At 40.4% G+C, this 15,611-nt stretch overlaps 1 protein-coding gene across 2 annotated transcripts in view; it reads left to right on the forward strand.

Annotated features, from left to right (window-relative positions):
* The window catches only part of PEMT (phosphatidylethanolamine N-methyltransferase), a 178,088-nt gene extending 164,849 nt beyond the window's left edge, over window positions 1-13,239 (forward strand). For both annotated transcript variants that reach the window (XM_056534109.1, XM_056534110.1), the window contains exons 6-7: window positions 10,045-10,119; window positions 12,831-13,239. In XM_056534109.1, the coding sequence (XP_056390084.1) occupies window positions 10,045-10,119; window positions 12,831-12,885 (130 nt within the window). In that variant the 3' untranslated portion in view covers window positions 12,886-13,239. The remainder of the gene's footprint in view (window positions 1-10,044; window positions 10,120-12,830) is intronic.
* The last annotated feature ends 2,372 nt before the right edge of the window (window positions 13,240-15,611 follow it).

A 15,611-nucleotide genomic window follows, 5' to 3' on the forward strand; every position in this document is an offset into this window, starting at 1 on the left:
AGTTCCTCCAGTCGTGACACGTTTCACAGATCTGGACTGTCTGTAGCATTGTATGTTGAGTCTGGTTTCAAGTTACAATGGTCAAGAAAAGACCATTGTATGTTGAAACTATTGTATGTTGAGACCATTGTAAGTTGAGGGATCACTGTATTGTAAAACCAATAACATAAAATTGTTAAAAAATAAAAATAAAAAACAACAACCACCGTAAAATGGTATTCTAATAGTATAAAAAATAAGATTCTGTTGCTTGGTCCTGTGCAGATCCAGCTCTGGCACCTTCCAACCCCCCCCACTGCCCATCTCGTCTCTGTGCCAACAGGACCTGCAAACACTGGCTGAGACAGGACTCCTCTGTGACCAGTGATTGGCTGAGCGGGAAGGTCCTGCTCAAACATCCTATTGTGGTGGCCCAGTACAGGAGTTGTTACCCCGTACCCTTGCTGCCCTGTCAGGCAGCATCCCGGCAGTGTCCCCTGCCAGTCCCCCCCGCATCTGTTCTACTGTAATTGTATATTATCCCCTATGGTATGTATAGAAGAATGTTGTATCTTTAAGACAGGTGAACATGTGATCACCAGTTGTCATGTGAGTTGTCATGTGATTGCCAGTTGACTTAAAGGGGCACTCCGGTGAAAACCTTTTTTCTTTTAAATCAACTGGCTCCGGAAAGTTACACAGATTTGTAAATTACTTCTATTAAAAAATCTTAATCCTTCCTGTACTTATTAGCTGCTGAATACTACAGAGGAAATTATTTTCTTTTTGGAACACAGAGCTCTCTGCTGGCATCACGAGCACAGTGCTCTTTGCTGACGTTATTATAATAATAATAATAAGTCTTTATTTATTGTTGTCCTTAGTGGGATTTGAACCCAAGGCCCCAGCACTGCAAGGCAGCAGTGCTAACCACTGAGCCACCATGCTGCCCTTAGCATACTTCTGCTATGCACGGTTGCTAAAATGGACAGAGATGTCAGCAGAGAGCACTGTGCTCGTGATGTCATCAGTGTTCCAAAAAAGAAAGGAATTTCCTCTGTAGTATTCAGCAGCTAATAAGTACTGGAAGGATTAAGATTTTTCAATAGAAGTAATTTACAAATATGTTTAACTTTCTGGCACCAATTGATTTAAAGGAAAAAATGTTTTCACCGGAGTACCCCTTTAAGGGTGACCAATGGGACCCCACCAAAGTCTCCCCCATAAAAGCCCTGGGAGGAGTCTCTTCTCTCTCTTAGTTCCTGAGTCCTTGCTGAGGTGCAGTTGAGTCTAGGAGTCTGGAGTCATAGGAGCCTCAAGTCCAGTCTGCAGCCACAAGCTACAAGTCTACAAGTAAGATAAAGTCACAGCTTAGTCTGTCTCCAGTCAAGTCAAGTCAGAGTGGCCTGCACTAAATTGTCCAAAACCACTGCAAGTCCCAGCAAGCCCTTAAAGGGGTTATTCAGGAAAAAACTTTTTTTTCTATATCAACTGGCTCCAGAAAGTTAAACAGATTTGTAAATTACTTCTATTAAAAAATCTTCATTCTTTCAGTACTTATGAGCTTCTGAAGTGTAGGTTGTTCTTTTCTGTCTAAGTAATCTCTGATGACACGTGTCTCGGGATCCACCCAGTTTAGAAGAGGTTTGCTATGGGAATTTGCTTCTAAACTGGGCGGTTCCCGAGACACATCTCATCAGAGATTACTTAGACAGAAAAGAACAACCTTAACTTCAGAAGCTCATAAGTACTGAAAGGATTAAGATTTTTTTTAATAGAAGTAATTCACAAATCTGTTTAACTTTCTGGAGCCAGTTGATATATATAAAAAAGTTTTTTCCTGGATAACCCCTTTAAGGTCTCGGCGTCACTGGTCACCTCCGTGGGCCTGGCTACACTGTATTGACTTTACCATCTGTCACTCAGTAAAGCTACCGTTGTCCACAACTTTGCATCAGAGTCATTATTGCCCCCGTGCCTAGCCCACGATCCAGCGATATACCTTCGGGTGGTATTGAGGATAAACCACGCCCTGGCGTCATGGATACAAGGGGTTAATGCCATCTGCCCCTAGGTTAACTCCATCTGCCCACATCACACACCACACTATCTTGCAGACAGTGAGTAGCAGGGGATCGGAAGGAGCTGAGAAAAACTGAGGTAGGTAAGTATGGCTCCAACAACTGGAATACCCCTGTCAATAGGCACTGTCATTACAACAACTTTGCCTAGATCAATAGTACAAGTGAATTTAAGAAACTTTCTCCTGTTATCAGGACATTTGTAACAAGCTGCTTTCCACTCAGCGGGGCCCCTTAAAGGAGTATTCCAGAATTATTATTTTTTTATATATCAACTGGCTCCAGAAAGTTAAACAGATTTGTAAATTACTTCTATTAAAAAATCTTAATCCTTTCAATAATTATCAGCTGCTGAAGTTGAGTTGTTGATTTCTGTCTGGCAACAGTGCTCTCTGCTGACACCTCAGTCTGTCTTGGGAACTGCACAGAGTAGAAGAGGTTTGCTATGGGGATTTGCTTCTAAACTGGGCGGTTCCCGAGACAGGTGTCATCAAAGAGCACTTAGACAGAAAAGAACCACTCAACTTCATCAGCTCATAAGTACTGAAAGGATTAAGATTTTTTAATAGAAGTAATTTACAAATCTGTTTAACTTTCTGGAGCCAGTTGATTCCCTTAGGGTTCCCTAATCTCACCCAGCTGCATGGCCGCGGTAAGAAAGATTGAACTCTGTTCATGGTGGGAAAACCCCTTTTAGGGTACGTTCACATGAGTATTTTACACTGCGGATCCACTGCTGAAGGACCGCTGTATGGTGCCTTTACATGTGCCAGCTCGAAGCAGCAAAACGCAGCTATGAGCAGACACACTGAAGCAATGTGCGAGTCGCCGCGCATGCGCGCGGCGACTGGTACATCGCTTCAGTGTGTCTTCTCGTAGCAGACACACTGGGGCCCCGCTGAGTGGAAAGCACATGAATGTTTCATCTGATCTCGTTTCGTCTGACTCACACATCGCTTTAGTGTGTCTGCTCGTAGCAGACACACTGGGGCCCCGCTGAGTGGAAAGCACATGAATGTTTAGTCTGACTCGCACATCGCTTCAGTGTGGCTGCTCATAGCTGCGTATTGCTGCTCCAAGAAGGCACATGTAAAGGCACCATACAGCAGTCCTTCAGCAGCGGATACGCATCGTAAAATACGCTGTGGATCTACCCGTGTGAACGTACCCTTAAAGGGAATCTGTCACATGAATGTTTCATCTTATCTGTGAACACCATGTTATAGAGCAGAAGGAGCTGAACAAATGTTATATAGTTGTGTGGGGAAACATTCAGTATAACTTGTATAAGTTAACAATCAGTTATTGATAGGACCGCCCACTGGACTCCCAACCATAGACGGGGATTAAATAAAAAAAAAAAAAAAAAATTTAAGTTCTGCTGAATCTTTCCACACAAAACTATATAACAATTGTCTAAACTCCTCCTACTCTATGACATTGTGCCCACAGATGAAACAGCATGCTCTGTGTGACAGGTTCCCCTTTAAGGAGATTTAAAGGGGTACTTGCGTGGAAAACTTTTTTATTTTATTTATTTTTTTAAATCAACTGGTGCCAGAACATTAAACAGATTTGTAAATTACTTCTATTAAAAAATCTTAATCCTTGCAGTACATTTTAGGGGCTGTATACTACAGAGGAAATGCTTTACTTTTTAGATTTCTCTGATGTCATGACCACAGTGCTCTCTGCTGTCCATTTTAGGAACTGTCCAGAACAAGAGAAAATCCCCATAGCAAACATATGCTGCTCTGGACAGTTCCTAAAATGGACAGCAGAGGTCAGCAGAGAGCACTGTGGTCATGACATCAGCGAAATCTAAAAAGTAAAGTGTTTCCTCTGTAGTATACAGCCCCTAAAAAGTACTGAAAGGATTAAGATTTTTTAATATAAGTAATTTACAAATCTGTTTAACTTTCTGACATCAGTTGATTAAAAAAAAACGTTTTCCACGGGAGTACCCCTTTAAGTCTGTTAAATTTCACAACACATAATCCAAAAATGTGATACCTTAACCCTTAGATGACACAGAGAATACATGTTTGCCCTAATCGCGATGTATGAAGCGTGCTCACAAACTGAGCGTGCCTTATACCCGGTAAGTCCTTTTGGGACATAAACCAATGCTGGGGCTGATGTCTGGCATTAACCCTTTAGATGCAGCAATCAAGGGCGTAAACGTAATAAAATACTAAATTCCATCATTTCTGATGTTTTGGTCACTTCATATACCAGAAAAGAATAAAGTGAAAAAAAAATCCCATCCAAAGACAAGTTGTACACGTAAAAATAACAGATTACGGCCTAAAAAAATGAGTCCCCATCCATCTCTGTATACGGAAAACTAAAAAGCGTTATAGGGGTCAGAAGAGGACAGTTTTATGCATACTCCTTTACTATTGTAAACCCAACATGTTTTGTCAGGTTGTACACCAGAAAAGGGGGCATGGTCACCAAAAGGGGGCGTGGTCACCAAAAGGGGGCGTGTTCCCAACATTTTAACCAAAAATATACATATTTACTAATCATAGATCAGAACAGGTGTAAAAAAAACAAAACAAAAAAAAAGAAAGAAAAATTAGGGAAAAGTGCAAAATGTTGGGAAAGCTTAGTAAAAAATTGAAGGGAATTAAAACCCACAAAGAAAACTACACAACACTCTTAGTAAATCAGGGCCAGTGTCTTACAAATAGTTAAAAAAAAAATAATCTATAGAAATCGGGCATCGTTGTAATTGCATCTAATCCCTTTAACCGTAAACCACACTGTGTGGAATTGTAAACCCCAAAAAGTTGCAAAATAAAAAAAATTTTTTTTTTTGCACCACAAAAAAAATTTTTTTTTTTGATTTAGTGGTAAAACGAGTGATGCCATTACAAAGTACAATTGGTTCTGTGTTAAACCGGCCTTGTACGGGTCTGTAGGTGAAGCATTGAAAGACGTATGGCTATTAAAAAGCGAGGAGAAAAATAAAAGCAAAAAAAATTCAAAAAATGAAATAACAAATTGCGGTGTCCCCTAAGGGATAAAAATACCAAAAATATAATGTGTTATTCTGTGAAGCTAAAAGTACATGGAAAAACCTCCAGTCTGATGAATCCTTTGAATTCCGGGACGCGATAGGAGGAGGTCATCCGGGTGACGGAGAATTGTTCTCCTTGTTAGGGAGAATACAATACCGGGATCACCGGCAGCTACGCAACGGACATCAAAGTCTTCATCGCTGTATTGGGGCCAATCAGAGAAAAGGGTTAAACCTCTGGATCCCTTTGAATTCGGCGGCCATTTTTTTTTTCCTGTTCAGCTTTGGGTCACGGATGAAAGTTTTTTTTTTTTTTTTTGGTTCTTTTAAACTCCTCCGGAGGAAAAAAGTGAGTAATGCCCAATATGGATGGTTCCCGGAAAAGATGATCTCCCTCCTGGGTGCGGGGAAGGAGCAAACTTTTTTTCATTTGATTCATAACCTCATTACCTTTTTTGAGGGAATGTTATTTGTTCTTCTCGGCAGGCGGGGAGGCTTCATCTTTCCGAGGCCTCTAAAAATACTCGAAACGCCAGACGTTCGGTGCGCGGCAATTCTTCACCTCGCAGAATGAGAATGTAAGGGGGGGAAGCAGCTTAGTCATTGCGTAATGCAGTATTTCCCATCCGGAGTACCTCCAGCTGTTGCAAAACTACAACTCCTAGCATGCCCGGACAGCCTTCACCCTTGGGGGGAATTGTAGTTTTGCAACATCTGGAGGTTTGCAGTGTGGAGACCACTGCTATAGTTGGAACACATTGAGCAATAGGGTCTCTTTCCCATACATATTAAAGGACAAGGGAGGAGGGTGTTGGGTATTTTTTGGGTGTATATTGGGTATGTTTCCCAACCAGTGTGCATCCAGCTGTTGCAAAACTACAACTCCCAGCATGCCCGGACAGCCTTTGGCTGTCCGGGCATGCTGGGAGTTGTAGTTTTGCAACAGCTGGAGGCACCCTGGTTGCGAAACACAACATTAAAGGGGTTATCCAGGAAAAAAAACTTTTTTATATATATCAACTGGCTCCAGAAAGCTAAACAGATTGGTAAATTACTTCTATAAAAAAAAAAAATATATATTAATCCTTTCAGAACTTATGAGCTGCTGAAGTTGAGTTGTTCTTTTATGTCTAAGTGCTCTCTGATGACACCTGTCTCAGAAACTGTCCAGAGTAGAAGCAAAATCCCCATAGTAAACCTCTTCTACTCTGTGCAGTTCCCGAGACAGGCAGAGATGTCAGCAGAGAGCACTGTTGCCAGACAGAAAAGAACTCAACTTCAGCAGCTGATAATTATTAGAAAGATTAAGATTTTTTTTAATAGAAGTAATTTACAAATCTGTTTAACTTTCTGGAGCCAGTTGAGATATATATATATATATATATATATATATATATATATATAAAATGTTTTCCTGGAATACCCCTTTAAGTAGTCGTCAGGTGAGCGTCCATGTATATCCACCACAATAGTGGGAATCACTTTCCTCATAGACAATCACCCCCATCATTGTAGAGATCAGTCCCTCGTATTGGGGACAGCTTGCGCCAGTTCTACACCACTTTATTGCGTGCAGACATTTTTTATTTATTGATATATTTTTTTTATAAAGGTTAAATAAGGAAAGTGTTGTGTATGATGTGATTACCAGTCGTGTTGAGTACCAGTTGTAATCGCACGGTGACTGGTTTCTTATGTCACGGCGGGTCCGGTGTATCACCTCTGGTATTTTGCGCTCTGTCTGATGCTTGTAGGGAGTCGTGACACGTAGTACACAGACTTCCCTCTAGCTGTGTAGCGGCGGGGAATAAAAATAGTGCTCAGCGCTCATGTACTGTGATGAATGTTTCTCATAGCTTTATATCAGGGGCTCCTACTCACTAGAACACAACAGCGCAGATATTAATATCATTACTCTCCCTGAGGCTACAAAGTGAGTGATATATCTGTACTGTGCACATTTACTGTGAGAAATCACACTGCACGGTCTCTTGTTTTCTAAGCAGTGTATAATACTGCCCCCTGTATGCAAGAATATATCTACTATAATACTTCCCCCTGTATACAAGAATATATCTACTATAATACTGCTCCTATATACAAGAATATAACTACTATAATACTGCTCCTATATACAAGAATATAACTACTATAATACTGCCTCCTGTATACAAGAATATAACTACTATAATACTGCTCCTATATACAAGAATATAACTACTATAATACTGCTCCTATATACAAGAATATAACTACTATAATACTGCTCCTATATACAAGAATATAACTACTATAATACTGCTCCTATATACAAGAATATAACTACTATAATACTGCCTCCTGTATACAAGAATATAACTACTATAATACTGCTCCTATATACAAGAATATAACTACTACAATACTGCCTCCTATATACAAGAATATAACTACTATAATACTGCTCCTATATACAAGAATATACCTACTATAATACTGCTCCTATATACAAGAATATACCTACTATAATACTGCTTCTATATATAAGAATATAACTACTATAATACTGCCTCTTATATACAAGAATATAACTACTATAATACTGCCTCCTATATACAAGAATATAACTACTATAATACTTCCTCCTATATACAAGAATATAACTACTATAATACTGCCTCCTATATACAAGAATATAACTACTATAACACTGCCCCTATATACAAGAATACAACTACTATAACACTGCCCCTATATACAAGAATATAACTACTATAATACTGCTCCTATATACAAGAATATAACTACTATAATTCTGCTCCTATATACATGAATATAACTACTATAATACTGCTCCTATATACAAGAATATAACTACTATAATACTGCCTCCTATATACAAGAATATAACTACTATAATACTGTTCCTATATACAAGAATATAACTACTATAATACTGCTCCTATATACAAGAATATAACTACTATAATACTGCTCCTATATACAAGAACATAACTACTATAATACTGCTCCTATATACAAGAATATAACTACTATAATACTCCCTCCTATATACAAGAATATAACTACTATAATACTGCTCCTATATACAATAATATAAGTACTATAATACTGCCCCCTATATACAAGAATATAACTACTATAATACTGCTCCTATATACAAGAATATAACTACTATAATACTGCTCCTATATACAAGAATATAACTACTATAATACTGCTCCTATATACAAGAATATAACTACTATAATACTGCTCCTATATACAAGAATATAACTACTATAATACTGCTCCTATATACAAGAATATAACTACTATAATTCTGCTCCTATATACAAGAATATAACTACTATAATACTGCTCCTATATACAAGAATATAACTACTATAATACTGCTCCTATATACAAGAATATAACTACTATAATACTGCTCTTATATACAAGAATATAACTACTATAATACTGCCCCCTATATACAAGAATATAACTACTATAATAGTGCTCCTATATACAAGAATATAACTACTATAATACTGCTCCTATATACAAGAATATAACTACTATAATACTGCTCCTATATACAAGAATATAACTACTATAATACTGCTCCTATATACAAGAATATAACTACTATAATACTGCTCTTATATACAAGAATATAACTACTATAATACTGCCCCCTATATACAAGAATATAACTACTATAATACTGCTCCTATATACAAGAATATAACTACTATAATACTGCTCCTATATACAAGAATATAACTACTATAATACTGCTCCTATATACAAGAATATAACTACTATAATACTGCTCCTATATACAAGAATATAACTACTATAATACTGCTCTTATATACAAGAATATAACTACTATAATACTGCCTCCTATTTACAGGAATATAACTACTATAATACTGCTCCTATATACAAGAATATAACTACTATAATACTGCTCCTGTATATAAGAATATAACTACTATAATACTGCTCCTATGTACAAGAATATAACTACTATAATACTGCTTCTATATACAAGAATATAACTACTATAATACTGCTCCTATATACAAGAATATATCTACTATAATACTGCTCCTATATACAAGAATATAACTACTATAATACTGCTCCTATATACAAGAATATAACTACTATAATACTGCCTCTTATATACAAGACTATAACTACTATAATGCTGTTCCTATATACAGTAACCCCCCGACCTGCGATGGCCTCGATATATGATAAAATCGACATACGATGCTTTTATATGTCGGGGCCATCGCATTAACTGCTATCCGACAGCGCAAAATGCTTAAGCTGCTGTCGGATAGCAGTGTAATGTGCCCCAGCAGGTTCACTTACCTATTCCCGCTGCTCCGGGTCCACTTCGCGATCCTCCGGTGTCTTGCGCATCTTCTCCAGGGTCCGGGCCTCGCTTTCCGGCATCGTTATTACGTCGCTCCGCACGCCGTGCCGGCGCAGCAGCGTAATAACGTCACCAGAAAGCGAGGCCCGGACCCTGCAGAAGATGCGCAAGACACCGGAGGATCGCGAAGCAGACACCGGAGCAGCGGGACAGCATCGGGAGCCCCTGGAGCAGCAGCGGGAGCGGTGAGGACGCGGTCCGGAGCGGCGGGGACAGGTGAGTACAGCTTCCTATACTTTACATTGCACGGATCCCTCAACATACGATGGATTCGACAAACGATGGGTCGTTTGGAACGAATTACCATCGTATGTTGAGGGACCACTAGTACAAGAATATAATTGTGTCCATCATTGTATGTGTGTTGTCAGTAGATACATTACTTGTAGATTACAGCTCCAGTGAGGTGTGAAGAGGTGTCAGCGCCGGTGTTGATGTTGCTATGTGCCCCTTATCTCGGAATGTTTGATAATGGCCGCTCCACTCCGCGCTCTCACTTTATGTTCTTTCTGTTTCTACCTCAGGAACTCCAGCCCGGCCGGTCTCCTCCTCTCGGCTCTGGTCGCCCTGTGCTACAAAGTCGCCATCTTGTTTGAAGGGTAGGTGTTTCTTTCTATGCCTGCAGCATTACCCAACCAGAGTGCCTCCAGCTGTTACAAAACTACAGCTCCCAGCATGCCCGGACAGCCAAAAACAAAACTACAATTCCCCCAAAGCTGGGCCCCTCTATGGGCATCCTACATGTCCACAGCCTTCTATGGGGGCAGAGTTACACTATAGCAGTGGTCTCCAAACTGCGAACCTCCAGATGTTGCAAAACTACAATTCCCCCAAAGCCTGGGGGTTGTAGTTTTGCAACAGCTGTAGGCACGAATGCAACTCCAGCACTACAGTTAAAGGGGTTATCCAGGAAAAAACTTTTTTATATATATCAACTGGTTCCAGAAAGTTAAACAGATCTGTAAATTACTTCTATTAAAAAATCTTAATCCTTTCAGTACTTATGAGCTTCTGAAGTTAAGGTTGTTCTTTTCTGTCTAAGTGCTCTCTGATGACACGTGTCTCGGGAAACGCCCAGTTTAGAAGCAAATACCCATAGCAAACCTCTTTTTAACTGGGCGGTTCCCGAGACATGTCTCATCAGAGATCACTTAGACAGAAAAGAACAACCTTAACTTCAGAAGCTCATAAGTATTGAAAGGATTACGATTTTTTAATAGAAGTAATTTACAAATTTGCTTAACTTTCTGGAGCCAGTTGATATATAAATAAAAGTTTTTTTCCTGGAATACCCCTTTAAGACTGACACATACATAGGCAAAGCAACAGGAATGAATACGGAATACAAGTTTGGCGTACATTGTAATGACTGTCATAAATATGGATTTTTAAGAGGCAATTTAGATTTCTCACGCAATTTTTCCTCTATCGCTATTAAGTCCTCATCTGACCACCAAGACGTGGCGCGGCGGAGGAAATAATGGATTTCTTCTTTTAGGCTGCGATTATATTATTTTAGAAATAATGGGCGACACGTGAAATCTCAGGTCTGACCCAGCCGAGGAAGAGGATATATATATATACGCTGGCACACGTGAGTCTCGCCACCGACGTCTCCGCAGCTGATAATGCAGGAAGCGGCCGCAGAACATTACCGGCGAAAAAAAAACACATAAAAATTGAGCCAGCGATTGTCACTGAGGCGTAATAAGTGTCCAGCGTCCGCAGCGCTGCGCACACACAGACCTGGCACTGCTACATGGAAGTCGGCTCCATCAGGTCACAGCTAATGAGGAATAATGAAGCCTCCACCTGGGACACACAGGGGCCCGGACCTGTCCTCACCAGTCCTCTCTGTGCCAATGACGTTCCGCACCACCGCATCCTGGCCAGCTGTTTATAAACACAGAGCAGCGTGTTAGCAGCAGCGCAAATTATACGCCCCTTCACAGAGGTCGTGCTGGATAAGTCTTCTACCCAGGACATGATATGTACTAGAATCATTTATATGTTGATTCTGGTGACAACTGATGTCTACGTAGGTCATACATGTCATATAGGGGTTAAATGTGTATGGAATTAGCAGAGTACCCAACAATGCCCGGTCTTCCTACTGTAACCTTTTGGGTGAGGAAAAGCAACAATGACTCTCTTGTCCTCAAATCTTGTCCTTATATCTCATCCTCATATCTTGTCCTCCTATCCCGTCCTCATATCTTGTCCTCATATCTTGTCCTCATATCCAGACCTCATATCTCGTCCTCATATCTCGTCCTCATATTTCGTCCTCCTATCCCGTCCTCATATCCTGTCCTCATATCCTGTCCTTATATCTCATCCTCATATCCAGACCTCATATCTCGTCCTAATATCCCGTCCTCATATCCTGTCCTTATATCTCATCCTCATATCCCGTCCTCATATCCTGTCCTCATATCTTGTCCTCATATCTTATCCTTATATCTCATACTCATATCTCGTCCTAATATCTCGTCCTCATATTTCGTCCTCCTATCCTGTCCTCATATCCTGTCCTCATATCCTGTCCTCATATCTTGTCCTCATATCCTATCCTTATATCTCATCCTCATATCCAGTCCTCATATCTCGTCCTCATCTCTCATTCTCATATTTCGTCCTCATATTTCGTCCTCATATCCCGTCCTCCTATCCTGTCCTAATATCCCATGCTTATATCCTGTCCTCATATCTCGCCCTCATATCTTGTCCTTATATCTCATCCTCACATCCCGACCACATATCTCATCCTCATATCCTGTCCTCATATCCTGCCTTTATATCTGTCTCCGTATCCTGTTCTTATATCCTAACCTCATAACTCATCCTCATATCCCGCCCTTATATTTGTCTTCATATCCTGTCCGCATTGTGTATATACAGCAGTAGGAACACAAGTCCCTTGTATGTATACAGTGCTGCCTCCTGAATGTCCCCCCCCCTTTCCCCTCCATAAGCTTGTCATCAGCAGCAGCATTTCAATGCTTAGTATAACCTCTTCATTGCTGTGCAGCTGCTGTTTCTTTCCTAGCTGCCAAGAACTTTTTTGGTGGTTGGAGCTGAGAGGGAAGCCTTGATTTACCTTATAGGCACAGCATAAAACTTCTGGAGGAGGTACACAGGCTCACTGATTGCTGGTACAGAGTCCTGTCTCTCTCCTGCACATTACACAAAGTCTAACCCTATGTCCTTTGTTCTGTCTTGGTGTCTCTGAGGGGGTGCCCTTTATGGCTATCACTGTGTGTTGTCAATATAGTAAATATCATCAATGTATTTTCTTCTTCTCTTACAGGACGTTTACTGAGAAGATTTACAGAAACAAAGCGAAAGCCAAGAAGAGTCGCTAGTCACCTCCATATCTCAGCATACGAGCGGTGATGGGGGGGGGGGGAAGGGTTATTGGTTTATTTATCAGACGGTTCAGTATCCTCAGGCACAGACGCCGCTTATGGGCTTCATCCAGTATTACAAGGCTCAGTGAGGCCCCTCCTACCTCAGTGAGGCCCCTCCTACCTCAGTGAGGCCCCTCCTACCTCAGTGATGCCCCTCCTACCTCACACCTCAGCACTGCATTCTCATACAACGTGCCCGCAGTTTACATCACATTCTACTTAGACCTCTTCAGGGACCATTGACAGGATGTTGTGTCTTATTTTATGTGTTTTACAGAATTTTAAGTCACAGAAATAAAGGTTTCAAAATAAAAATGATCTTTGTTGCTGTCATTGAGGAGCGAGGCGGAGGGGGAGGGGCGGTGTCCCGAGGCTGATTGTTTGATTCACATGGAGACCTTCCTGCTGATTAGAGTAATGTTCCCCGCGAGCACATTGTGTCAGCGATTATACCGCCACGCTCTTTATAGACTGAATGAAATAATACAGCCTCTAATTGTCCTGTGTAATTGAAGGCCCAGCGAGTGGCTTGGCACAATGCCCACTTACCTCAGGCATCCATGCCATCCACTGCCACTTTATATAGTGGATGATAGATAGATAGATATGAGATAGATAGATAGATATGAGATAGATATGAGATAGATAGATAGATACAGTGGGGCAAAAAAGTATTTAGTCAGCCACCAATTGTTACAAGTTCTCCCATATAAAAAGATGAGAGGCTGTAATTATCATCATAGGTTATAACCTCAACTATGAGAGACAGAATGAGAAAAAAATCCATAAAATAACATTGTCTGATTTTTAAAGAATTTATTTGCAAATTATAGTGGAAAATAATTGTTTGGTCAATAAGAAAAGTTTATCTCAATACTTTGTTATATACCCTTTGTTGGCAATGACAGAGGTCAAACGTTTTCTGTCTTCACAAGGTTTTCACACACTGTTGCTGGTATTATGGGCCATTCCTCCATGCAGATCTCCTCTAGAGCAGTGATGTTTTGGGGCTGTCGCTGGGCAACACCGACTTTCAACTCCCTCCAAAGGTTTTCTATGGGGTTGAGATCTGGAGACTGGCTAGACCACTCCAGGACCTTGAAATGCTTCTTATGAAACCACTCCTTCGTTGCCCGGGCAGTGTGTTTGGGATCATTGTCATGCTGAAAGACCCAGCTACGTTTCATCTTCAATGCCCGTGCTGATGGAAGGAGGTTTTCACTCAAAATCTCACGATACATGGCCCCATTCATTCTTTCCTTTACACGGATCAGTTGTCCTGGTCCCATTGCAGAAAAACAGCCCCAAAGAATGATGTTTCCACCCCCATGCTTCACAGTAGGTATGGTGTTCTTTGGATGACACTCAGCATTCTTTCTCCTCCGAGTTGAGTTTTTACCAAAAAGTTCTACTTTGGTTTCATCTGACCATATGACATTCTCCCAATACTCTTCTGGATCATTCAAATGCTCTATAGCAAACTTCAGACGGGCCCGGACATGTACTGGCATAAGCAGGGGGACACGTCTGGCACTGCATGATTTGAGTCCCTGGCAGCATAGTGTGTTACTGATGGTAGCCTTTGTTACTTTGGTCCCAACTCTCTGCAGGTCATTCACTAGGTCCCTCGTGTGGTTATGGGATTTTTGCTCACCGTTCTTGTGATAATTTTGACACCACAGGATGAGATCTTGCGTGGAGACCCAGATCGAGGGAGATTATCAGTGGTCTTGTATGTCTTCCGTTTTCTAATAATTGCTCCCACAGTTGATTTCTTCACACCAAGCTGCTTGTCTATTGCAGATTCAGTCTTCCCAGCCTGGTGCAGGTCTACAATTTTGTTTCTGGTGTCCTTCGACAGCTCTTTGGTCTTGGCCATAGTGGAGTTTGGAGTGTGACTGTTTGAGGTTGTGGACAGGTGTCTTTTATACTGATAACAAGTTCAAACAGGAGCCATTAATACAGGTAACGAGTGGAGGACAGAGGAGACTCTTGAAGAAGTTACAGGTCTGTGAGAGCCAGAAATCTTGCTTGTTTGTAGGTGACCAAATAATTATTTTCCACCATAATTTGCAAATAAATTCTTTAAAAATCAGACAATGGGATTTTATGGATTTTTTCTCTCATTCTGTCTCTCATAGTTGAAGTTATAACCTATGATGAAAATTACAGCCTCTCTCATCTTTTTAAGTGGGAGAACTTGTAACAATTGGTGGCTGAATAAATACTTTTTTGCCCCACTGTAGATAGATAGATAATAGATAGAAAGATAAATATGAAATAGATAGATATGAGATAGATAGAAATGAGATAAATAAATATGAAATAGATAGATATGAGATAGATAGATATGAGATAGATAGATATGAGATAGATAGATAGATAGATAGATATGAGATAGATAGATATGAGATAGATAGATAGATATGAGATAGATAGATAGATAGATAGATAGATATGTGGTGACCTGAGGTGGTGAAATGGTGTAGCAGGGTCTGGTGGTATTAACCCTGTGGGGCAAGGTGTTATTAACCCCCGATTAGTCGTGATGCCAGGATGTGGTTGTTTTCTGTTTAGGGCCCTGCCGACAACCATCCCAGAAACGGCAGGCAATAAAGGAATGTCCACAGCAGGAATTGTGCAAATAACTGGAACTTTTACTTAAATTCTTATGGAACAGT

This window comes from Hyla sarda, chromosome 8, assembly GCF_029499605.1.
Source record: "Hyla sarda isolate aHylSar1 chromosome 8, aHylSar1.hap1, whole genome shotgun sequence".
Classification (NCBI taxonomy): domain Eukaryota; kingdom Metazoa; phylum Chordata; class Amphibia; order Anura; family Hylidae; genus Hyla; species Hyla sarda.